General features: G+C 27.5%; 1 protein-coding gene across 1 annotated transcript; it reads right to left on the bottom strand.

Moving 5' to 3' along the window:
• Positions 1–2,098: 2,098 nt before the first annotated feature.
• Positions 2,099–23,389, bottom strand: LOC123296973 (protein croquemort-like). The gene is made up of 7 exons (XM_044878711.1): positions 23,182–23,389; positions 7,353–7,661; positions 5,605–5,766; positions 5,321–5,533; positions 4,185–4,688; positions 3,418–3,491; positions 2,099–3,341 (listed from the first exon to the last, which is right to left on the bottom strand). The coding sequence occupies exons 2-7, from the start codon at positions 7,632–7,634 to the stop codon at positions 3,017–3,019; spliced, it is 1,560 nt and encodes a 519-aa protein (XP_044734646.1). The 5' UTR covers positions 7,635–7,661; positions 23,182–23,389; the 3' UTR covers positions 2,099–3,016.
• Between the last annotated feature and the right edge of the window lie 3,473 nt (positions 23,390–26,862).

Below are 26,862 nucleotides of genomic sequence, written 5' to 3'. Positions count from 1 at the left end.
TGCACTTGAAGTTAGACTTGCAATTGTAACATAGTCAAGTAATAACGGTTTTTCAGGTAGCATTACACATGTTATTACGTTCCACTTGGGAATTGAAAAACACTACGGCTCTTATACACTTTTTCTTGAAATTAAGGATATACGTCTAAAGTCTAAATCAATTCGGAAAATTTTACGGGGAGGAGGGGGTGTTTGTTCAAAATTCACCATCAAAGTTATAATTTCAACCACAACTCTAAACTTGCCTTAGCGCTCGTACTACCTTAAGCATTGACCAAATTTTTTTGAAGGTAATTTCCTTTACCTTACTTTGAGATTTTATTGATACTTGTTGACGTTACAGCTTTTTTGCCAAGCTTGTTGTTTGTTTGACAAATAGTAGGTATTCTCTTGACAGATATAAAAGGAGTTTCAAAAATAGAAAAAGCGAAAAAATAGTGAATGAATGAATGAAGTTCTAAGACGAAAAATTCTATGGTTTTTTTCCAACTCACGTTAACGAGTTAGGGCTTCATTAATTATCGTTTTTAATTTTAAGAATTTCTCGATTAATATTTGGAAAACCAAATTTTTTAATAATAAAAGTTGTCGGACATGAAGTTTACTATCATTTAACATTAAACTCTTTTGGCTAAGTTTAATATTTTCGTTAATAATTCGAGTAAATTTAATTTCTACAGTTCATTCGAATACAAATTTACAGTTACATAGGAACGTTCAGTCAATTCTTTATATCTGTGTTATGGTTACGGTGGTAACTGTTTATATTCTGAAATAATACATTAAGTGACATCTCTATAAAAATTAATGAAACAAACCAAGTTGTATTTTCTATGACAAATAGTGCACTCTAGATACTATTTATGAAATTAATTCTAAAAGGAATCTATTCATAAGAAAATTGTTGCCTGCTTTTGCAGGAAAACTTGATCGAAAATTCATTATATTTGAAATTTTTTACAATTAACAAATTCTTCTTTCACTGTACTGGCTATAATTATTCTACGAAAGTAAAAATTCCATTATAATAATTAAAACTTCAAAATCGATTTATTTAACAGTTTATTTTCGTTTTAAACTTCGAACGAATATTACAACAATATTTTATAATATAAAAAAATGATTTAAAAAAAAATTAAAATTAGTATTTCCTATCGTATACTAATAAAAACTCACAAGATTGCTTAAAAAATTATTAAAATTCGGATTTGTCTAAAAATATATTGACTAGTGATAGTAAATTATATAACATTTGTATGAAGATATCTAAAAATGATATTTGTACATCTAGATAGAAACTTTCCAATAAAGGATAAATTCAGAAAAATTATTGAATATTTTTATTTTCAAATATTTAAAAAAAAATTATTTTAACTCGCATACCGAGTAGGCACCCTTTCAAATGCTTGCAAACTGTAGCTTTATGTTACCTACCATTCTTTAAAAGAAAATATAAACAATTCTTATTTAAGGTATAGCCACACAAGAGCAAGGCCGTGCCACCTGAAGGACCTGCAACTTTGTAATTAAATGAAAATTTTTCCTAGAAACAGGTAATTTTACATCAATCAAATTTTTATACCACGTATATATAAAATATACATAGTATATTAAGTTTAGTCCCCAGTTTGTAACGCTTAAAAATATTGATGCTACGAAAAAAATTTTGGAAAAGGTGTTCATAGAATCACCTAATTAGTCCATTGCCGGTTGTCTGTCCGTCTGTCCGTCTATCCGTTTGTCCGTTTGTCCGTCTGTCTGTCAACACGATAGCTCAAAAACGAAAAGAAATATCATGCTGAAATTTTTATAGCGTACTCAGGGGGTAAAAAGTGAGGTCGAGTTCGTAAATGAGCAACATAGGTCAATTGGGTCTTGGGTCCGTAGGACCCATCTTGTAAACCGTTAGAGATAGAACAAAAGTTTAAATGTAAAAAATGTTCCTTATAAAAAAAATAAAGAACTTTTGTTTGAAACATTTTTTTGTAAACATCACTGTTTACCCACGAGGGCGTTAATTAGGTGCAAATTTTTTAGTATGTATTAATATAGGGATATCATTTATGTGTGTGTGGCTATTTAAAAGTGGATATCTTTTGTTAATTACGTGACGTCATCAACACTGTCTATACATGGTATTTCAACAATTAACTCAGTCAATTGTTTGTTTTCACTTGTTTTTATATAACTTATAATACATTGTATTTTTTACAATTGCACCTACAGCAATCTCTTGAATTTATCAACAGTGGCGCATTTAAGGAATGGCAAAGTAGCAGTTACCCATTAGGTCATTGAAAGAGGGCACCAAAATTGGTCCGAAGGGCATTTACTAAAAGGAGGTAAAAAGCAAATTTTCATACAGGGGCACCAAGCTCGTTAAGGAAGAGAAGCAAAAAAGGGGTGGAATGAAAATTTGTAGGAAAGGGCTCCACAAGATGGCACTAAGTTGATTAACGAACCTTAAAAAACAAAAACAAAGAAACCGCCCTATTTATAAATTTAGACCCCTGAATCTTTTTTCTTAAACCAGCCACTGTTTACAACTGTGTTGAATAGACCTTGGAATTGACTAGTCTGTAATCAAAAGCATATTCATGACCAAATGAATTGCATATTTCTGATTTACCCAATACCCGAGGGCGGGATTGAGTCGAATTTGAAAACATAATTCTGAATTCACAATAAGCTTTCTTAATACGATTCTATTTTTTTTAATTCGTAAATATTTATGTAATTGTTTCCATGAATCACTTAGAGAAAACGTGAATTTGGTTCTCTCTGATTGGGAAGAAAAAGTAACTAGTTCTTTCTATGTTATTCGTTAACTACCGATAATCGTAAAAAGTGTACTAACAAAATTTTTTAATAATAAATATGAATAGTAAAAAACTTAACGATAATTCTAAACAGATCTTATTTTTGGTTTAAGTCTTTCATCATAAATTTGAACTTTAACGAAATGTCTTTTTTTCGTCTCTTCTAAAAAGGAATTATATCAAAATTATGTTGTACTTCATTCAGTGTAAATACTGGCAGATTTTACACCATTTGCCGTTGGTAATTCACCAGTTTTTATCATCTGTCTATGTGTACCATTTTGACCCCAACGAGAAATCATTTTCTCTGCCTTATCTTCTGATTTATAATTAATATAGAAGTTTAATATAACTATAAGTAAAATAAGTAATCCAAATGAAAGCATTCCCCAATTTACGTAGCATCCAATTTCTGGTATCGATAACAGTTGTTTTAAATCGTTTGCCATATCTGGTGAAATTCTTGCCTTTTGTTCAAACCAAAGTACCGGTATAAATAATTTTGGTACATTTCTAAATAATCTGTAAGAAAGAAAATATATTTAAAGTTTTTTTGAGTTTGGACAGTTGATTGTGATCAATTAAAAAATCAACTTACGCTACATGTTCGAATGGTTGTAATAAAATATTTATTTGTAATCTTGCAGCCACGTCTAATGGAATGCCAGTTTTCTAAAATGAGGAGTTAAATTAACGTTATTTTTCCAAAATTGACTACAATATGGACGAATTAATCTGATTTTCCCTTTCCCTATTATATTATTAATAAGAAACTAAGTGGATGGGGTAATTTTGATGATGCAGAGTTTCTGAGATATCGCAATATTTGGATCGATTTTAGTTCGTATCTCGAAAACTATTCGACCAGTCAACAAATGCATCCGATTTTTGTACTTTTTGGGTCAAAATTACCTCATATACTGAGTTTTAACAAAATTGGAGATTGGAGAAAAATTTTTTTCGATTTTTTGCAATTTTTTTGTGGGTAACCCCTTTAAAAAAAATCGAGAAAATCGCAAACAAATTTTCATTTTCAAAAATTAAAATTCATAAAATTGTGAACAAAAGGGAGGATAAGTGAGGGTGGTATTCTTTGTTTTTAAAACGAGAAATTTCCCACCAAAGCGGGAATGTATCTGCTAGAAGGGTAAATAAAACGCTTGATTTTTTGCAAAATTTTAAAGGAAAACAGCGCTTTGACATTTACGTTACCATTAACAAACAATTGAAAAGAAGTTATATTCTAAAGAAAGTTTTTGCAAATAAGATAACAGCGCTGCGGTTGATTTATTGCCTTCCTTTAAATATATTGCCTTCGATTTCACGTGCCTAACACCCATAAGTATAAAATGGTAAATAACTTACCGGTTCTAAAGTAATATAAAAACTATGTTTCTTTTTTTGTGGATGCATTCCTTCAATTTTATTTGTGTAAGACAAATCAGCATTATAGAAATGTGGGAAAGAAACAAATGCTGGAGCACCATAACGACATGCCGATGCATTTACTGAACCAGATGGAACACATTCCCCATTACAAAAACATTTATTTTCGGGATACATAGTACCATTATCCATAAGTTTATCACCAGCAGTAAATTTATATCCATTTAAACCTTCAACAGACACATTTTTCTCATATTCATAGGTAATACTTCTGCATAAATCATTTGAAAATAATGTAATCTCTGTTGGTTCTGGATTTATTGGCCAAAATTCTCCAGCAGAACCATTTACCATACTGCACTCATTTTTATAGAATCTGGTGCGGCTGTTAAAGTTCCAATTCTTCAATACACCAAAGTCTGTTGGATCTTCTTCGCCAGTTCCCATATTAAATACACCATCAAAATCACGTGTACCATTACGCTAAAAAATACAAATGAAGTGTTAAATAAAATAGATAATAGTTTAAAGAAACTGAATAACACATATTTGTAACTATCTGAAGTAAAAAATTAAAATAATTTCTATAAGTTAAAAAAAACTAAAGTGATGAAGTAATAAGAAAAAATCATTTTATGGTAAAAAAGCGTGGGGTACTAGATTTCAAATATTGTAGAACTTTTATTGACAGATACTGATAAAAGTAAAGTCGTTTTACGAAAATATTTATTTTCACTTCTGGAAATTATTTTCTACTTTTTAGTTCACCTATTTACAAAAGCGTGTTTTTTATTCTTTAATAGTATGGAATATTATCTGCGCTTCCACCAGAATAATAAGAATTATTTATGTTCTAAAATCGTTAATAGGTACTGAAGATATAATAATTTAAAATATAACTTATAACTTTCATAACTTTCGTCGTCATAATTTGTATTTGAGTTCTGCAACTCTTGCCGTACCACTATTTAATAACGCCATTGAAACTTCAAAATCGAAATTGAAGCTTTAGTGTACTTACAAATGCAAAAAAAGGTATTATTTCAAAACTTTAACACTAATTGCTTCCATTCGTGGTTGGATTAAAGTCTAAATAATTATCTTCTTTCACTTACCTCATAAAACCAACCAAATTTATCATATGGTGGAATTTCTAGATGTTGCAAATTTTCCATTGTCTTTGCCATATTAATTAACGGGTCTTCGTATCCTTCAAATAATAATTGACTGATTGATCGATCAACGGTAAGATCTGCTATTGCGGATAATGTCAATGATAAGCCTTGTTGTGTAAAGTATCCTTCATATCGAGTTTGAAAAGCTGCTGTCTTTAAAAAAATAAATAAAATTTGTTGAAGTAAGTATACGTCAATCAGTGTCACTGTCAAAAAAGACTTACAACTGCCACTACATTAATTGTTGTAATTACATCTTCCAATGCGCCATTACTTTCTTCTGGCACAAAATACCAATATCGTTGTTGCTTAAAACTAACGGTGTCATTTGAATTCCATGTTATATTTACTTTAAATTTTTCCTCTTTAAAACGATAAGGACCAATCTGTAAATAAATATATTGTTTTTACAACTGCATCAAAAATGTGTCCTTTGCATTGTCCAAATAGAAATTTTCGATCCATTAAAACTAAGATTGTATTCGGAAGAAATGGCGAACAAAAAAAAACGGTGTTATAAATTTGACCGCTATGAGTGTGTGTCTGTCTGTGGCATCGTAGCGCCTAAATGGATCAACCGATTTTAATTTTTTTGATATCATTTGAAAGGTAATTTGACGGAGAGTGTTCTTAGCTACCAAGTGCGACTTTAGGGCTCCGTACCCAAAAAAAAACCGGCGATGATTTTCAAAATCGATTTAGTTTGGAAAAGGCATGACATATAATTTTAACATATGCATAATTACTATGAAAATGTATGGTCAAATAAACTTGGCTCCATTCATTTCGAAAAGTGAAATGGAAAATAATAAAATAAATGGTAAAATAATAAAATTGTAAAAGATTTCATTCGAATTTATTCAATTGCTTGCGTTAACTAAATATTTCTCCTTGACGAAATATTTCCACAACAAAATATCTCTAGACAAAATATTCACAAATATTAGCATTAAATAAAAATATTTCAAATTAACCGGTGAAATGGAAACAAATAATAAAACAAGTGAAAACAAACAATTGACTGAGTTAATTGTTGAAATACCATGCATAGACAGTCTTGATTATTCTATCAGATAATACAATACATTCATGTGACACATACTTAATTGATATCCCCATATAATACATACTATACAATTTACGCCTAATTTGCGGCCGCACGAGTAAACAGTGTTTACGAAACATGTTTACGAAAAAATGTTTCAAACAAAAGTTGTTTAGTTTTTATAAGAAAGATTTTTTACATTTAAAGTTTTGTTCTATCTATAACAGTTTACAAAATGGCTCTTACGGACCCATAGGTCAAGACCCAATTGACCTATGCTGCTCATTTACGAACTTGACCTCACTTCTTACGTCCTGAGTACGCTGTAAACATTTCCGCTTGATATCTTTTTTCGTTTTTGAGTTATAGTGTTGGCAGACAGACGGACAGACAACCGAAAATGGACTAATTAGGTGATTTTATAAACACCTATACCAAAATTTTGTTCATAGCATTAATATTTTTAAGCGTTACAAACTTGGGACTAAACTTAGTATACCTTGCATATTACATATGTGCATGGTATAAAAATTAACACGAAATGGAATAAAAATAAAAATGTAAACAAAAAAAAAATTAATTTAATTTTATATATTTAATATATTTATTGTTTATGTTTTTTTATTAATTAATAATCGAATAATTATTGAATATATCAATAGTATTAATATTATTAATAATTATTCGACATATTACTCTCAGACAATTTATTGCTTCGGAAAATCGTCATAAAATATTGTTTCAAATTAAACAAAGCTCAAAAATTTTGTTGATTAAGAATTTTGACTTTCGAAGTCTGTGGTAACCATTATTAAAAAAAGGTTAGCATAAATTTAATTCCGAATCCGATGCAATCTACTTCTCCATTCCCCCCTTAAGCAGCAAGGTAACTGGACTAACAACAAACGAAAAATTGTATATATTTACCTGTTCAAAGTTAGGCTTCACATTTGGATTTTTCAATTCATTTGCGTTCGTCCAATTATAAAAATAAAAATCTAAATATAATGGTATTGGATTCTTTTGCCACATTTTGAATGTTTTAGATCCTGGTGTTAATGATAATTGATTATGTAATATGTAATCAAATAATGATGGCCATGTTAATACTAATATCATACCAATTATGGTAAATATTATTCCAATAATTATGAAAAATATGCTTGTTACATACATTTTCATCTTCGAATTATGATCCACACATGTCATGGTGAATGTGTTGAATTAGGTATTAATCTGAAAGCAAATAAAACCACAAAAATAAATTACTTTAATTACTTTAATAAAAATTAAAAATACTGTAAATGTCTAACACACGAGTTTATTATGATATTCATTTAAATATGGCCTTCTCGTTTAGAGCTTCAAAAACCTTGTTAAATATTTTACTAAATGAAGAATTTTTTTTATTATATACTCAAAAATTAAACATTTTTGTCGATTTTAGAAAAACTTAATTTCCAAACATGTACATTGAAAAGAAAACGAAATTTTTCCTTATTCGTTGTGTGTGTAGTCATGGTAGGGACAATAAAATCGGTGCCAGCGCTTTCAGTGAAAAATTTTGGCGATAAAGGAGGCTTTTATAACTAATTTGCAATTCTTTACATGTTAATGATATTAAACATGTCAAATTAAAATTATTGAAAAACACTAATTAATTAAATTTAATTCATTAAAAATCGTGAAAATAAGAAATCAAATTGCACAAATATTATTTTTCAAATGTAAATTATCATAATTATTTATTTAAATTTGTGGGACAATAATATTAAATTTTCAATGTAAGTCATAAATGCAATCCATACAAATATATATGCATCCATACAATTCTATAATTAAAGAAGTGTATTGTTACCATGGAAACGCCTTCAAAAAAACTCACGCACGGTGCGAATAGATTATTTGTATTTTCAAATTCTACTTGCATTGAAATTCAAACAAAAATTTTGAGGGCTAACAAATTTTTGTTGTTGCAAAAATCAGAATGTACATCTAAACAAATTGAAATTCAAACTTAAAAACTGTCAAACCGTAAAAAACCAAACAATTATATTTTTTCTCAAAAAGCTATGACCTAGACTTTCACGTGGTCAGTATAAAGTTTCAATAATTTATTCAAAACTTTTGAAAATTCTACAATTTCATTATTGATGATAATGTCAGAAAAAGCCAATAATTAATCCATTTTGAACTACCACTTTAAAATATTTAGGATGAACTATTCAGAAATTTGACACCAAATCAAATGTGCTTTTCTCATTTAGAATTTTTCAGCACACAATTATTTATTATTTTAAGCTAATTATCGAAGTTTCACGGTTGACAAACGGATCTTTTGGTTTTCGGATTCCTACGTCTTGTGAAAGGTACAAGTTCATATATTGAGAAATTGTTAAAATGATTGTATACAAACTCCATTACAATAGTTTATTACCATATTTAAAATAAAATAAACTTAAATAAAATTAAGTAAACCTCTAAATATTTATAATTGATATTAATTTTATTTTATGTTTAATGATTATTTACAAATTTCAGGGTTTCGTATTTAAAAGATACATCGAAATACACGTGTGCTATCTTTTTATCTTATTAATTAATTAAAGGGATGCGTATTAGGAAGGGAAGCAAATTTGTTTTCAAAGACAAAAAAATGCGACAGAAGTCAAGTTTCACCTCGAAAGAATTTTCAACTATATGCTGTAAAATTTTCAAATCAATAGTTGAAGATTTTTACAAGCTTTTATTTAACTTGCAATATATGAATGAATGAATGTTTTTCCCGGTGGAATCTTGCAACTCAATTGTGAAGCATTTATCGACAACCGATTGAGCTAAAATTTTGCAAGCACGCTTAGTTTGGATGACAATGCATGGTATGGTACGTGGTGTAATGATTTTCCCATCGCTCTCACCATATTTCCACCTTGACCATATTTGATCTTCCACAAAGATCAAATATGGTCAAGCACTTCTCATTTTCGAGTACAACGATCATAAAATTTTAAGATTTTTTTCCAGAACTTTATGATTGAATATCTCGAAAATGGAAATATGTAGGTAAGTGTGTTGAAATTGAAAGATTAGTTTTCCTTTCATTGGAATAGTTCATTGTAAAAATACAAAATGTTTCTTTAAACCGAAAGTTGTTTTAATATAAAAGTCTTTTTCGTATTTGGCATTGATATACTTTTGAACAACGTAAAAACGATAATCATATAAACATGTTTATAAAAATAAACTTCTTAAAAAGCAATGAACTTCTAACATTGAACTCTTTAACTAACATAAGGTTCAGTTAAAAACATCAATATTCTAAATGCATTTTATAAACCTTTGCCCTCAAACCAATAAATTTTATGAATTTTATTCATACTTATGTTGACCTAAACTTTTGTCATTTAATTAAATTAAATTTGTATATACTACTTATTCTATATATCAACTTCATGGTAGAAGCCCATTTTTTTAATCCTGAAAATCGAAATCTATAAAGTGTAAGGTAAATGAAATCTTTACATTTTTTTAGTAATCAAAAAAATATTATAAAGAAGATACGGCTTCGATGCTTTTTATACTATGCATATATGAAATATACATAGTATATTAAGTTTAGTCCCAAGTTTGTAACGCTTAAAAATAATGATGCTAGGAAAAAAATTTTGTCATAGCTGTTCATAAAATCACCTAATTAGTCCATTTCCGGTTGTCCGTCCGTCCGTCCGTCCGTCCGTCCGTCCGTCCGTCTGTGGACACGATAACTCAAAAACGAAAAAAGATATCGAGCTGAAATTTTTACAGCGTACTCAGGACGTAAAAAGTGAGGTCAAGTTCGTAAATGAGCATCATGGGTCAATTGGGTCTTGGGTCCGTAGCACCCATCTTGTAAACCGTTAGAGATAGAACAAAAGTTTAAATGTAAAAAATGTTCCTTATAAAAAAATAAACAACTTTTGTTTGAAACATTTTTTTGTAAACATCACTGTTTACCCACGAAGGCGTTAATTAGGTGCAAATTTTATAGTATGTATTAATATAGGAATATCAGTGTGAGTGTGTGTGTATTTAAAAGTGAATATCTTTTGTTATTTACGTGACGTCAAAAAAAACAAACAATTGCGCATCAACACTGTCTATACATTTTTGTATGTGTTATGTGATAAAGAAATCAACACTGACTATGCATAGTATTTCAACAATTAACTCAGTCAATTGTTTCTTTTCACTTGTTATTCATATGTATCTGTGTAGGTAAATCTCTTGCAAAATTTACCCATTCAATTTTTACAAATGTTCAACATGTATAAAAAATAATCGTAAAGAGGAGATTACCATTAAGACAGACCGAATGCTGGTTTTGATAATGTACCTGCAAAGTATAGTAATAAAAATTTTCGGGATCGTTGATCACGGGTATGACGATAAAAAATTAATTCGATGCACTTGAGAGTATAAATATGGCGTCAGGTGAGAAATGAGGCTAATTAAACAAGCAAAAATAATATTGTTTTATATAGACAACTATAGCCTTGTACATCTTTATCTCTTCTTTACATATACAATAATTTCTCTATATTATTATTTTGAACAACTAATAATTACAGATATTCAAAAGTTTTATGTTCCATAAACAAATTTTAATCACTAATTTTAACCATATTTCATTTTACTATACAGAAAGTTCTTGCTATGGTATTAAAGATCATATCCAACACTATATATTTAATTTGTGTCTATTTTAATGACACAAAATTAAAGGGCTACGTTGACCTAATTTTATTATTGGTAGCCACTTCTACTCTATACCGATTACTTTAAGTGATTAAAGTATTAAATTATTATCTATGTTAATAGTTCAATGAAGAATATGCGTTTTTCATAATCGAAAAAATTAATGAGACTATCAAAAAAAGGAATCTAAGAAGTTAATTAATAAATACGGATTAATTGACGAACTTGACCCAAGTAGGTACCTCAAAAGGTCGAAAATAATTTCAAATTCACCACAAGAACAGTTATCCATAAAAATTTTTTGTAATTAACATACTTTTTCGACTACAATCGATACCGATCTATTACTCGTCGATTTGGTGAAACCTTAAATTGTTGGTGAAACTGTCAGCAAATTACGGTATTAAAGATATTTTTCATATAGTTTATAAATATGGGTTTAAGACTAAGCAAAAAATTTGTTATTTTCACTAACTATAGCTTATTGTATCGAACCAATTAGAAGAAATATGTTTAAAATTAAAATTAAATTTTGAATTCAAATATTTAAGTAACAATTTTAATGTCGGAAAATTTAAAACAATGTAAATTTAATAACTTTTACGCAAAAATATTATCTAAAAAAAATTATACATAAATCTTTAAAATTATCATAAATTTATATAGTTTTTCCTTATTTTACGAAAAATGGAAAATTTATAGACTTATATGATTAAATTGTTATAAATGCATGTGTTTACATGTTTACAAAATTTTTTTTGGATTAATGACAGCAGAATCCGTATTCCATCAGCTAACCCATCCATGGACCTTCTAAGATATAATGCAAGCTATTTAAAATTATGTTGCTAATCTTGAAGAGATAAGAAGTTCGTAAATCGGAGTTTTTAAAACAATAACGTGATTTGTAAAGCTATACCAATTGTAATTTTAGAAAGACTTTGATGTATACTATTTCAAAAAGTACAAGGCACCCACCATCAGAATTTTGCAGCTTTGCCTCTTAATATGCAGAATGCCATAGCATTCGTTTTGTGACTTGAAGTAGAAATTTGAAAACAAAGTTACTTTCATTTTCAAAGTTAAAGAAATTATGAATTTATCACTTCTTTTAAATTTAAATAAAAATAATCAATAATATTATTATATAAAAAATAAACAAAATAATTGACATTATTTCATTTTTATGATAATTTCCAATCTTAATTAATATTATGTTTTTTATTTTTTTTTTTTAATTAACTTAAATTGATTTATACGAATTTATCACACAAAACCTTTGATACAAACTATAAATAATAATTTAATGTTTATAGATACAATATTCCCCAATATAAAAGTTTTATTTTCATAGGTATATAAAATTACATAATTCTGAAAGTAATCCCTTGGAAATTCGAATATTTAATTTTAGTAATTGATATTAGAATATACTGTAAACATAAAAATATTATCGCTATGTAAAATAAGCACGCATTTTAGCTTTCTGTTCTCAGTTTTGTAAAAGTATAAAAAAAAATCGATCACCCCCAGAAAATAGAAAGCAGAGAGGATTCATGCAGCCCGTTAAATGACCCACAACCATTTCTTGGGATACCAAAAAGGATACATAAAAATAAAATAGAAAAATGGAAGGTACAAAAGTCAAACCACTCTTGGGTAAACAAGATCAATGCTGTTATGAAAAAGACTTCGAAGGGATTATTTGAGAATACTTACAGGCCTGCTTACTGGCCATTTCAAAGTCAATAAGCATATGCTCAAAATCAGTTTCGCAGGGAATAATGAACCACGTATGTATTGAAAGGCAAAAATACTTAATTACGGAATGTTCGAGGTCGTACGCAAGCTCAGCGGTGCAATATTTTTGTCGAACAAAATATTTTATTGTTTAATAGTTATTAAAGTTATCAAGTTGTCATGATCGATAGTTTAAATATGACATCATCGAGCTCACTTGAGAACGCAGCGCTTTCGAAAAAAAGTCGTAAAGAGAAGTTTAGTAGATCCGCCAAAAGGCAGCAACTCGAAATTTCAAGTATGTATGTATCATTTTAAAAAGCACCCATCATTTTAAAAGCATTTTTTTCAATTCTCTTTAATTAAGATTACTAGACAAGATATTTGTCAATATATAGCTTACGTTGTATGAATCATATTAAAAACATCAATGATAATCGAAGAGATCATGATGTAAATAAATATCGTATGCATGATTAAAAGTTAACAAAAAAACAAAAAGTAAGATATATCTATACTTCAATTTAATGATTAAGTGAATGTCTTTAAATATGCAGTTAATAAATAAAAGTTCAAAATGTCTTTGTAAATACTAATAATCATAATTAAGAAATATTTAAGTATCTAATTAATCAATATATGTAGATATTTACAATGTTAAGGAACTATTTTTATTATTCTTCTTTATTTTAAATTATTGCGTGGGCATCATAACATTATTAAATGAATGATGTTAAATTAAGTTTTGTTGCATTTTAATGGATCGTAATTAGACCACCTTATTTCATGAGAATAGAAATATGACTGGACATTTACAATTGGCTAAGAGACAAATGTACAAGATTTAATCAAGAATGAAAAACCAATTTTATTGCTGAATTTTACGATCACTCAAAAGAGTGCCTAAAATGAACGAATGTATTTTAAGAGATAGGTGAATAAAATACGAATTGAATTGTATAAGAGAGTATTAGTTCTCATCGATCAATGACTAATCATTCTTGAATGTGGATCATTTAGAGCTAATCAAAATTGAAAATATATATTTTTTTAATTTGTGTCTTCACTACTGTGCTCATACATCCTTAATTAGCCCAGCACAACGGTTTTTTTTGTTCTCAATAAATTATTAAGGTTTTAACTTTAATTTAAATAGTTTTTTTTTTAATTTCCACCGACTAATTTTGAGTAAATCTATGAAAACATATCATCGATCTACCGTTTTCTCATAAGACCAATGTTAAATATGCCTACTTTTGAAGTCATTTATTTGTTTAAATAATCGAGCCACCGTCCTTAAAATTTTCCAGAAATTCTCAGAATTCAGAGACTTAACTTAGTCCAACTTCATATAAAAAAATAAAGCCTTTTATCCAAAATTGCCCTGGCGGTCGTACATCATTAAGGAACGACTTTTTTCAGTGCTGTAACCGTGAAATAAATAGAAGGTAGACAGCAAAAAAAACGTTAAAAATCGAAGGGGATATGCAAGCTAATCGAAAGTGTAAATTTTGTTAAATTTTAGTGCAGTGTTATATCAAGGAAATAAACTTGTTATGGGCTATTGCCTACATTAATTTTAGAAAAATTTTACATAGTTAGGTGCTTCCAGTAAAATGCAAGTTTAATAAATAAATTAATTAATATAATTTAGGTAAATTAAAAAAAAATGACCTTTACATATAAATTGAACATACTATGGAAATTTTATTCATGAAATATTACTATCTGCGCAGTGTAACACACTTTTTATGTATTTATGTATTTCTACGAAAAATTAAAAAAATATCTTTAAAAATTTTTTAAATGCTGTGTTGTTGTGAACTGAACACAAAGATAAGAGGTGAAGTTTAAGCAAACATGAATTACCTGAAGCACTTCCACCTTTACTTATCTCGGAACAATTTAAGGTTGCTTGCATTATCATTAACAGAGAAGATTGTAAGTGTATATGACTTACAAAGGTCAGACCAAAAATAATATTTATAAACTAAGTATCCTTTGGCAAATTAAAGTAAAATTAATTTTCTATAAAAACGATTCTATTCGGTTAGCACAGTATCCAGTTTTTTGTCCATGGGAAGGCAAAACCGAAATTTATGGTCTGGAGGGTGCAAATTCGAAACATAAATATCATAAACACATACAAAGCCAAGCTAATTCAACGGAAAATCCAGGTTCAAGGAAATGTAACTTCCCTGACCAGCCTTTTCTTCGTAACCCCATGTTAAACGTCATTTTTAATTTGGTCGCTATTTTATATCGATACGATTATTCGATTTCAATAATATGAACGTTTTAGAAATAAAAAACATTTTTTCAATCGCCTTTTATTCGATTCCTGTCTCTATTGATTTCTGCGTTGACATCAGAATATTCTAACTGTATCTCTGCTAATTAATTTCAATATTAATATTATTTGTTTTAATTACTAATTAAGACTTGATTTATCAATTATTATTCACTATTAACGTGAAGTAAAAAATGTTTGAACTACCAATAAGAATTAGATCCTTTTTTAACGATGATGATATATACAAATTAAAATAATGATTTCAACCTTGTCGAAGGATTAGAATTTTAATTGAATTATAAATATATTAAATGTATATTGTTCATAAATCATATAGTTAAAAATTTAAATGATAAGACGAATAAATGATAATAAAACATTATTATATAATAATGAGTATAATCTTAAACGGTTCTTTTCACTTTCGTGTATCTACGCATCAATATAGAGCATCCATGGGCAAACGTGGCTTAGAGAAGCCACTCAGACTTCTGTAACTAACATACGAGTAAGACAATGATACCCTAACGAGTGTCAACCAATAATACAAGTTAGACAGAGAGAAAACATTCTTTTTCTACCTATCTCTTATTACTATTAGAGAAACTGAGATAGGTAGAAGAGTCGTATACCTGTCTCGCTTCTTGCTCTTTGAGCAATGCGGACTTGCATAAAGAGACACACTTTTTGACACGCAATAAACTTATAAAAATGGTGACTTTGACTTAAAATAACTCGCCCACATCTGATATAGAGGTCATGTTTTCAACCAGAAAATTCTATTAAGGGTTTTTGTGTGCTAAAAGTGCCTTGTTTCCAAAAGTATTTTAGTCAGAGACAATTTAAACCAGACTTGTTAACGTACAGTTTACTCGCAGAAACGAAGCATTGCAGTTGGAAAAATTTGAACAGTAAGTCGGATTTGAATACGGTTTTCGGCATTTAAATTAACCGTAAATATACTAAATTCACAAATCTGTTAATAGTAAATAAAATGATTCCAAACTTGTTACTGTAGGGTTTTGGGGTCGTTGAACACGAATATTACGTTAAAATTGGTCTTCAAGGTACCTGGTTCCCAGGGTGAATAGTATCCCCGTCGTCTCCTGGAGTTTCTGGGAAATTCGTTTCTCGGAGGTTCTTGGGATCGTTGAAAACAAATATCACGACAGAATTGGGCATCAGGGGTACCTACGTACCGGGGTATTGTGGATCGATATAACGAATTTCACGAAAACTAACCAGGAGATAGGGATAGAACCACACTGAGTGCGGTAATGAACTATTTTTCGCACGGAAATGAGAAAAATAGTTCTTTTCTCACGAGTGAAGACAAATACATTAAAAGACTTAAAAAAGAAATAAATACACAACTAGGTATTACTTATTTCAGCTTTTATAATAGTACCTATAAGAATTAAAATAAAAATTTCTAAAAACTCATGTATTACATAATTGCTTATTCATAATGCATTTATAATTATTAATTGTCATATTAAACAAATAAAATATTAAATAGATTCTACTTAGCAATAGATGAATGCAATGTCACTAATTTTTACATTCGAAAGGTTAAATGATTTCCTTAAATCAACACAACAGTTCTGTAGAATCACATTTTACCAATCTGATAGTTTTTAAAAAATATTTGATCCTTGTTTTTCCGTTTAAATGTTTTGATTTTTTCTAGAGCGGCAAGACGTCAAAGTCCGTCACTGAGGTGGTTATGCAAGTTCTGTCTAACACTACAAACAAAATTTTGTAATGCCTATAAATAAAGTTTTGCATTATTTATGTTTGATCTTGAACCAGACATTTAAGGATTTACCTACAAACATGAGATAAAAGTGAAATCTATATCCTATACTTAATTGATAAAGTAATGAATAAGTTTAATACTCTGTACATATGAAATATATCAGAGTATATTAAGTTTAGTTCCAAGTTTGAATCGCTTAGAAATTTTATTTGTTTATTAATTTATTTGTTTGTTATTGATGATTCAAACAAAATTTCGATTCCTTTCCGTTTATCGATCCACCATCACGTTAACTCCAAAACGAAAAGATATATCGAGCTGAAATATTTATAGCGTACTCAAGGCATAAAAAGTTACTCTCTTCATAAATGGGACAGAGGACTTATTTTGTAAAAAAATGTCTAGAAATACTACGAAAAAATTGTTTTTAAAGTTTTCTGATTTATTAAAAGTACTATACTGATAATCAACACTGTCCTTACAGGGTATTTCAATAATTAAGTCAATCAATTATTTATTTTCACTTGTTAATAATGATCAATACAAAAAAGTCAAATTAATTTTAACACACTCTAACCTTGTTATCAAAATAACGAAAACGATATCAAATAATAAATTAAACAAAAAAAAAGACCAACCACAAAATAATTACAATTAAATCAGTTGATTTTTATACATGATTGTCAAAACTGCAATAACAAGGTCAAATAATTATATATTTATAAAAATAAATAAAAATTCCTAATATACAAACACAAACTTTTTTTATATTCATTTAAACATTAATTAAATAAACAAAAGTTTTTAATACGAAATAAAAATTGTTATATAATATATGACTTTGGAAAACCAACGAACTTTATTATTTATTTTATTATTTAAACATATAATTATTTCTTTGTATTAATCATTTACTCAATTATATCTCTAATGGTTAAAAAATTATTAAATTTTATACAATAATTAATTAATTGAATCATAACTTATATAACAATAACAACATTAAATCATTCTGAATACTTAGAAGTATTTTGTGAGATGAAATAAATATAAATTGTTATTTTAATGTAAAATTTGATTAATTAAATTACCCTAGTGAATTAGGTTTATATACATTATTTTTTCCTAAAAATATTAATTAATTTTAACTGATAAAGTAGGCAATACAAAAAATAAACATCGATTTATTTATCCAATAAGCCAATCCACCAAATTTTGATTTTATTCATTAAAAATAAATAAATAAACAGTGTCAGAATTCTATATGACTTTTTAACTTTGAAAAATTGAATACCAATAAAAAAAATAAAATTAGTTTTTCCTGGCTTTCAAAGTGGATTTTACAACTGTCATTATAAATATAATAAATATTATTTTTATATTATAAATATTATTTTGACATTCAAATTTTTTAGACTTATATAAAATAATATTAATTTTACAAACTTTTATTTAAAGGCTGTTTTGTACTTGTGGATATTACAATAGGCTTAAAACATTGATACCACTTTCTGTGAAAATTAATTACTAATAACGATGTATAAGTATATTAGTTTTAAGTCACTATGAACGATTTTAATTCAATCGTTCAAGAGTTAATAAGAATAAATTTGTATTAATAAATTCTACGAAATTTGTTGTTTGCTGTTTTTAGCCACGAGTACAGGATAGCCACGGGATACGGAAGCGGATTTCCGCACGTGTCGAGTTAGTTCTTTCTAAATGTATTAACCAATTTGATATTATTTTTTTAATTTTTAAAAGAAATTGTTTTAAAGAATTCCGTGAAAAATGATTATTTATTTTTATTAGTTTATCATCACGTAATATTAAAAAATTAAAATATGCAGGACAGCTATCAACACTTAAGTAATGTCTGTGATTGACATATGTACTGTGACTTAATAAATTCTGTGGAAATTGAAGGTAGTAAGTCTACAGAGTTTTGAAAGAAATTTTTTTTAACAATTATTCTATAGAATAACGTTCTAATGTAAATTTTAATGAAGTTAGTGCCAATAATCGTCTTTTATATCAAATAAATGACAGATATTAGACAAGTTCAAGTGTTGCTACCTGCCAGTCTTCAAGGACTGCCAGGTAAGAAAATTTAAATATTGATAAGTGGGTAAATAATAAATAACTACTGAAAAATAAGAACACGTGGCTACGAAACTATTTACCAGCTTAAATATTAAATAACTAAAATCCTACACTGCTCATAATTATTAATAATGTGTCAAACGCGTCAACAAAAATTTGAAGTATTTAATAAGAATCAACAATGACGCATTATTGCGCTTAAATTAATGATAAACAAACCACTTTTTTTTCTTGTTTTAGACCATAAGTCCAAGTTTAAAAATAACACCGGCCCTCCCAAAAAAAAAACTAAATTTTTCACTTTTTTTTTTTTTTAATTAATTTATAATTAGGAAAAAATTTAAAAAAAGTGAACAGGATTTTAGAAGGAGAGTCCAAGAGATTAACGAAAACAAAATAAAAGACGAAAACGGGAAAAGTTGAGCGCATGAGTGACTAAGGCATAAAAGGAAGTCCGCCTCTGAATCTCAATCTTTCTGGAAAAAGTGTTAAGATTTACAATTTTTTTTTATTTTGCCTGATTTTTTTGGAACTATGTTCCTTATTGCAAGTTATAATTTGTTTGTTGGTTGGGAGAAGAAACCAAAAGAAGTCCAATAAATAAAAACGACCCCAAAATCCGACATGTAGGTTACCTATGAAACTAAAACTTTTTTCATCGAATCAGCTTGCCTTGAATTTCGAGAATATACAAAAAAAAATGTAAAAATTATAATTTCAAAAGGTTTCGTGAGAAAAAAATTTTTGCCTTTGGTTCTTGGACTATTTATCATTGAATGAAAACAATCATGTTCATTATTTACACATTAATATGTTAAGAAAACTTAAAACATGTGTAAAAAAAAAGACTTGTATGATGCTATCACTCCCAGATGCAAGTTTTTTAGAAAATTTAATTCAATTAATGAGTAATGCCAAAACAGTTAACAAAACTAATTTTTTTGTTCATTAATAGGTATCAAAAAGTACCATATTGACAATTTTGATAACGCAAGTATGTAATCCTACTAAATTTGGGTCATTCTTTTCAAATTTGTGATCAAAATTAACCTAGCTCTAATATTTTTCAAGAATGTGGAGTCCTGGTCCCGGAATTAAGCATATATGCGATAGCTAGCTAAAAATTTACGTCACAGCTGAAAAGATTGACCCAAAGTTAGTGGGTTTCAAAAAAAATTCTATTAAGATCGGATCAAATTTGCCTGTGTTATCAAAAAAATCAAATTTTTTAGCTTTATGACGTCATCAGAATCCAAAAAATTTTATTTTGCTCTATTATATCGAAATTTTATCCAATTTTGATATACCAAGTATGTAATCCTACTAAATTTGGGTCATTCTTTTCAAATTTGTGATCAAAATAAACCTAGCTCTAATATTTTTCAAGAATGTGGAGTCCTGGTCCCGGAATTAAGCATATATGCGATAGCTAGCTAAAAATTTACGTCACAGCTGAAAAGATTGACCCAAAGCTAGTGGGTTTCAAAAAAAATTATATTAAGATCGGATCAAATTTGCCTGTATTATCAAAAAAATCAAATTTTTTAACTTTATGACGTCATCAGAATCCAAAAAATTTAATTTTGCTCTATTATATCGAAATTTTATCCAATTTTGATAAACCAAGTATGTAATCCTACTAAATTTGGATCATACTTTTCAAATTTGTGATCAAAATTAACCTAGCTCTAATAGATTTCAAGAATGTGAAGTCTTGATTAAAATAAATTAATGAATGGCTAAATTTTAAATAAGCGGGCATAATTTTCCAAAAATTGTCGCTTGGGTGTGATAACTTTGCACAGTTTGCAGAAGAATGCATTAAATAGTAAAAGTTATTATTCTATTAAAACACGCTTATATAACAATATAAACATTTATATTTAAAAAAACAACCGGTAAGAAGCCAATGTGGTCAAGTCCATTGATTATCAAGTACCTGAATTATTTTTAATATAATTTCATTAAGCAGAATTCTTTTGGTTTATAAGGTCAGAAACATTTTACGCTATTGACATCATTTATAACGATAGAAAATATTTAAAACTGACCTTATTTGGTGGGGAACTCTAACTTTTTTGGGAAATGAAGTTTTACCCATGAAACTCGCTGACATTGTAACTTTCTCTAAGTCCAAAATTTACCTGATTTTTACACTTTTTGGATCAAAATAACCCCATCCACTGAGTTTCATCAAATACCAAAACAAAATTTTTTTCCCGTTTTTCTCGATTTTTTCAAAGGGGTACGTACCCCTTAAAAAAATTGCAAAAATCGAAAATTTTTTTTATCTCCAATTTTGATTAAACTCAGTATATAAAGTAATTTTGAACCAAAAAGTACAAAAATCGTTATTATTTTACATTAGAAGCTAGCGCAAATAAATAATTCTGAACTTTTAATTGAACCTTCATTTTCCAAAACACATTTCTTTAAAGAGATAATTGAAAAAATTTTATGAAAAATATTGAGAAAATCAATAATTCAATATTAATAAGATATATATTCAATATTAATTAGATAAAGTTTTGAAAGTTTTGTGGTTGTCATAAAACAAGTTATTTAAATTTAATTTCTTTTTTTATTAAATCAAATCTTTAATTTTTTTACGAATATTTGTCACATGATCCATTAAGCAACATTAAGCGAGACCGCAAAGACGCATTCCAATTCAAAATTTTTGATTTTATACAAGTAATTCGCTATTTGTGGTCTCTGCTCTATATAAATTTAATAAATATAAATTTAATAAATTAATTTTTCAATTTCCACATTACCCGGTCGCAAATAATTCTTTCATTTCAAAAGTTTTTTTTTTCTACCAAAATTTCCTTTTTGCAGAACTTTTTTTTTTGCAACAAAAATAAAATTTTTTATTTTTTCCTTATCAAAAGGTCACTGACTTGTCCCATGAAATAAAATTAAAAACCAGTTTAGATTGATAGAGTTTACTAATGAATTATAACACATGAATTTAAAATTAATCAATTTCAAGTTAAGGTATTATATAAAATCAACCAATGATATGTAATGCAAGAATGTAGAGTAGAAAATTTCGTTTGCATTCGTCAGAAAAAATTTTTGAGAGTTAAGACCTGGTTAGATGACAGGTGGGGAACGTAGGTTCGATACACTTGTTTCAATTTTTTTGTAGTTTTTGAAAAGCCTTAGCCAGGCGAAATGTGGATTGCAAATTTTTTAAACAATTGCCAAATTTACTTGTTTATTAATCTCAACAACAAAAAAATATCTTGTTATTTTTTCGTAAAGTTGACCACTTTCCAGTTATTTAACACAATTTTATGTGAATGATTGGTAGATGCTAAGTTTTTGATTTTGCGAAAATTCAAATAAGTCCACAATTTAAGGATGTATAAGCGTGTTTGATCAAATAATTTCAAGTAAACAAATTTTAAAAAATATAGTTTTTTCAATTTCCATAGATTTTTATGTCATAACTTGGACGATATAGATGAAAAGTAAGAATAAAATTTTTCGATATCTGACGAAGTTTTCAAAATATCGAAAATTGAATATATCTTTTGACTATTCAGCTTTCGGTATTTCAAAAACCAAGGAGAGTATCGAAAAATTTTAATCTTATTTTTCGTCTGCATTATGGAGTTCAATAAAATTCATCATAAAAAGTGAAAATAAAATAAAAATAATTTTAACCCTAAATCTACCCTTCTCGCACATCCTTTTTATGAATGAAGACACTTGGTTTTTTTTCCTTTCTATATCATTGCCAATATGTTTACTTTCTATTAAAAAGTTTCTTTTTATTCGTTTTCACTCGTTCCAAGTGAAAATTATCAAAAACTTTCAAAATATGTCGTTTTTTGGGATTTCTCTATAATAAGTATTCTATATCGATTTTCAATGATTTTTTTCTTAAAAAATTGTACGGATACCTAAGCTGAAATTTTAACCACATGTTCTTTGAGTAAATATGTGGCTATACAAAAATTTTGAACCTTTAAATCAAACATTATTGCTATGCTCATACATCCTTAAAGAGTTGCGTTATAATTTTGAAATAAGCCTTCTAATTAAAAAAAAAAATTTTTATTCGCAACATTTGAACTTATCTAAATAATAAAAAACTTAAAAAAAATTGTACAAACCTTTGGACAATTTAAAAACAAATAAACAAAAATCAACACTGAATGTTCAAATAATTAATTACGAAATCATCATCTCAAATAAACAAAAAATGTTTAAACAAACACACGTGGTTTTAAAAGTGTGTTTATATCAGTGAAGTTCAACAATGTTGGATTGTTGTACACATGTACAACAAAGATGACAAATGAACTGAACCGAACACCACTGTTTATAGTAAACTATTGTAATGAATATTTTAAGGTATTCATTTAATAATAACCTTTATCATCATTCTGATTTCATGATTGACAACAACCGCGCACTACCAAAATAAAAACAATATAATATAATATATAATCAATCGAACTTATTGTTTACTAACTATACTTATCAGTTAATTGGGTAATAATAAAAAACGGATCAAAAGAATTTGGGTTTTTTAGAAAAATTTGAAATAAACAATAATAATAATTAAGTTGATAATTTGTTTTTTTTATTTATTTAAACAATTAAGTATTATAACAATTCAAAACTTCTTTTTTTAAATTTTAATCTCTACGTTCAATGTAAAAATTATTATGACTAATAAATATAAATACTTGTTAAAATTATTGTATCAGTATTTTATAAATAAAAATTTTGAAAGGAATATTTGAATGTATGTTTAGTTTATGAACAAATTGTGTTAGATAGAATTTTAACAAGCCAGACTAATTACTTTCTGAGTTAGAAATATCGGGAATAAATTATGGTTATTTTTTACAACTATGTTCATGATTCGGGTCGGATCTACTTAAGTTAACGAGACTAATTGAACAGCCATAATGTATTTAAAAATGAAGACATTCTGAACGTTTGGGATAAAAAATTAATAGGAGATGTAGCTAAATACTTGCGCTTTATTTCTAATAAAAGAGACAAATATTTACACTGATCCCGTGAAACATTTCAACCAGTATTTTTGTTTTTATACCATATATATATATATATATATATATATATATATATATATATATATATATATATATATATATATATATATATATATATATATATATATGAAATATATAATAGTTATATTAAGTTTAGTCCCAAGCTTGTAACGCTTAAAAATATAGATGCTACGAAATAAATTATGGTATAGGTGTTCATAGAATCACCTAATTAGTCTATTTCCGGTTGTCTGTTCGTTGTCCGTCTGTCTATCCGTAAGCACGATAACTCAAAAACGAAAAGAGATATCAGGCTGAAATTTTTATAGCGTGCTTAAGACGTGCAAAGTGAGGTCGAGTTCGTAAATGAGCAAAATAGGTTAATTGGGTTTTGGATCCGTAGGACCCATTTTGTAAACTGTTAAAGATAAAACAAAAGTTTAATTTAAAAAATGTTCGAAACGTTGTGTGCGCAATGTCTTTGTTGACACTTGTCCTTATCTGTGTTGGAACTCGATATTTCAAGATCTTCAATGTATCGAAGACATGATTGTCGATCTTCGAGAGGACCAAATCGTTTTCCGTTATTTTTCAAGACAAATATTTGAAAAGTATCAGATTTCTCCGCCATGTCCATTAGAAATTAAGCTTCATGCCAGCTCCTTAACCACAAATAAAAATACTTTTTCATGCATTCATTCACTTCTCATATCAAGAAAATTTAAAATATCGAAAGAAATTTTTTCGATTTTCAGCATAAAAAAAAATCTTTCTTAAAGAGAATTGAAAAAAATACACTCGAACCAGGACTCGAACCCGGACTTCTTGGATTCATGTCAAGCGCCCTACCAATTAGGCTATTCGAGTTCTAGACACGAATGCAATTTTTTCAACTCAATGAATTTTTTACTTTGTTTATCCACCTTATTTATTATTATTACTTATTATTATTAATTAAATGTGAACAACAATAATAAGTAATAAAAATCTTTCTGTTAAAAAGCAAAAAATATCTACAACTGTACAATATAGACGCCTACCATGAAACATAAACATTAAAAATTATTATTATTTTTCATTACAATTTAGAAATAAAAATTATATAATTTCTCATTAAAATGAAAAATTAGTCAACATGAATTGTATTTTTATTTTAATACTTAATCATATCACGTGGAAGCCACATAAACGAATCGATTTACCTCGGAAAAGAGAATATTTAGAACTAATAATTAGGTATACATTGTAAGAAACTTGTTTCCATAATTGATGCAAATTATATGCAGTATCATCCATTTTAATCGAGTTTTTCGTTCAAAAATTTAGTCATTTTTAGTCATCAGCTTTTTTTATTTATTTATTTTTTATTTAGATCATATAGATTTATTACCATAAAAAAATATTAGAAACGTGTTTTCCTTATTCGTGGTGTGCGTAGTCATGGTAGGGACAATAAAATCGACACCAGCGCTTCCAGTGAAAAATTGTGGCGATAAAAGAGGCTATTATGTCTAATTTGCAATTCTTTACATGTTAATGTTATAGAAAATGTCAAATTAAAATTATTGAAAAACACTAATTAATTAAATTTAATGCATTAAAAATTGTGAAAATAAGAAATCAAATTGCACAAATATTATTTTTCAAATGTAAATTATCATAATTATTTATTTAAATTTGTAAGACTATAATATGCAATTTTCAATGTAAGTCATAAATGCAATCCATAAAATTATATATGCATCCATACAATTATATAATTAAAGTAGTGTATCGTTACCATGAAAAAACCTACTGCAATAAAACTCACACACGGTGCGAATACTATATATTGCACTAAAAATATCTTTTGAAATATTAAAAATGTATTTGTTTTCATTATTTCGGGGTAGAAAAGGCTTCCACTAGGTTCTCATATGCGTCTCAGTAGTGTCATTACATTTTAAATCGTTTTCAAAGTTTACGATTTCAGTTCTTAGGGCGAAAACCATTACTTTCTACATTACAGTTTTAATATAAATAAATTGAAATTCTCGGAAAATTAATGTTTAATTAAATAATCGGATATCTTTTAAGAATACTTCAAGGTATTAGTTTGCTGAATTAATAAATTAATGGATCAACGCAATTTTTTTGCAACGCACAAGAAAAAAAATTGCGATGATCCATTAATTTATTAATTCAGCAAACTAATACCTTGAAGTATTCTTAAAAGATATCCGATTATTTAATTAAACATTAATTTTCCGAGAATTTCAATTTATTTATATTAAAACTGTAATGTAGAAAGTATTGGTTTTCGCCCTAAGAACTGAAATCGTAAACTTTGAAAACGATTTAAAATGTAATGACACTACTAAGACGCATATGAGAACCTAGTGGAAGCCTTTTATACTCATACATGACTATTCGTAAAAGCTTGAGGCGCTATAAAATATCAACAAAAATTCGGAGCGCCTCAATGTATGTATATAACTACATTTGTTCGGGTGGAATCTTGCAACTTATTTTCTACTTTTTAGTACAGTAAAACACGTTCATTTACCATCCTGTTTTGCTAAAATTTTAAATGAATAGAAAAGAAAAAAGTTTCGAATATACTTTATATCGATATTATTTTGGAGAAATATCGATTTACATTTTTCTATTTAATGTCGAGTATATAACCTTGCTTTTTGTCACTTTTTAAACTTAAATTGAACGAACTTAATTCGATAACATAATATTTTTTCTTTCTTAAATCTTTCAAGATCATTTAAGCTTTTATAT

The sequence above is a fragment of the Chrysoperla carnea genome, chromosome 3 (genome assembly GCF_905475395.1).
Source record: "Chrysoperla carnea chromosome 3, inChrCarn1.1, whole genome shotgun sequence".
Taxonomy (NCBI): domain Eukaryota; kingdom Metazoa; phylum Arthropoda; class Insecta; order Neuroptera; family Chrysopidae; genus Chrysoperla; species Chrysoperla carnea.
The sequence above is the reverse complement of the archived record's forward strand: the minus strand, read 5'-3'. Positions and strand labels throughout refer to the sequence as shown.

What these genes read in the sequence shown, in the direction of transcription:
- LOC123296973 (XM_044878711.1), bottom strand. Translation starts at nt 7,634, where the DNA reads ATGACATGTGTGGATCATAATTCGAAGATGAAAATGTATGTAACAAGC. An exon ending in CAATTAATGTAGTGGCAGTT is followed by an intron (nt 5,534 to 5,604) that starts GTAAGTCTTTTT and finishes ATTTTTTTAAAG; the next exon opens with ACAGCAGCTTTTCAAACTCG. An exon ending in CAACCATTCGAACATGTAGC is followed by an intron (nt 3,342 to 3,417) that starts GTAAGTTGATTT and finishes TCTTTCTTACAG; the next exon opens with ATTATTTAGAAATGTACCAA.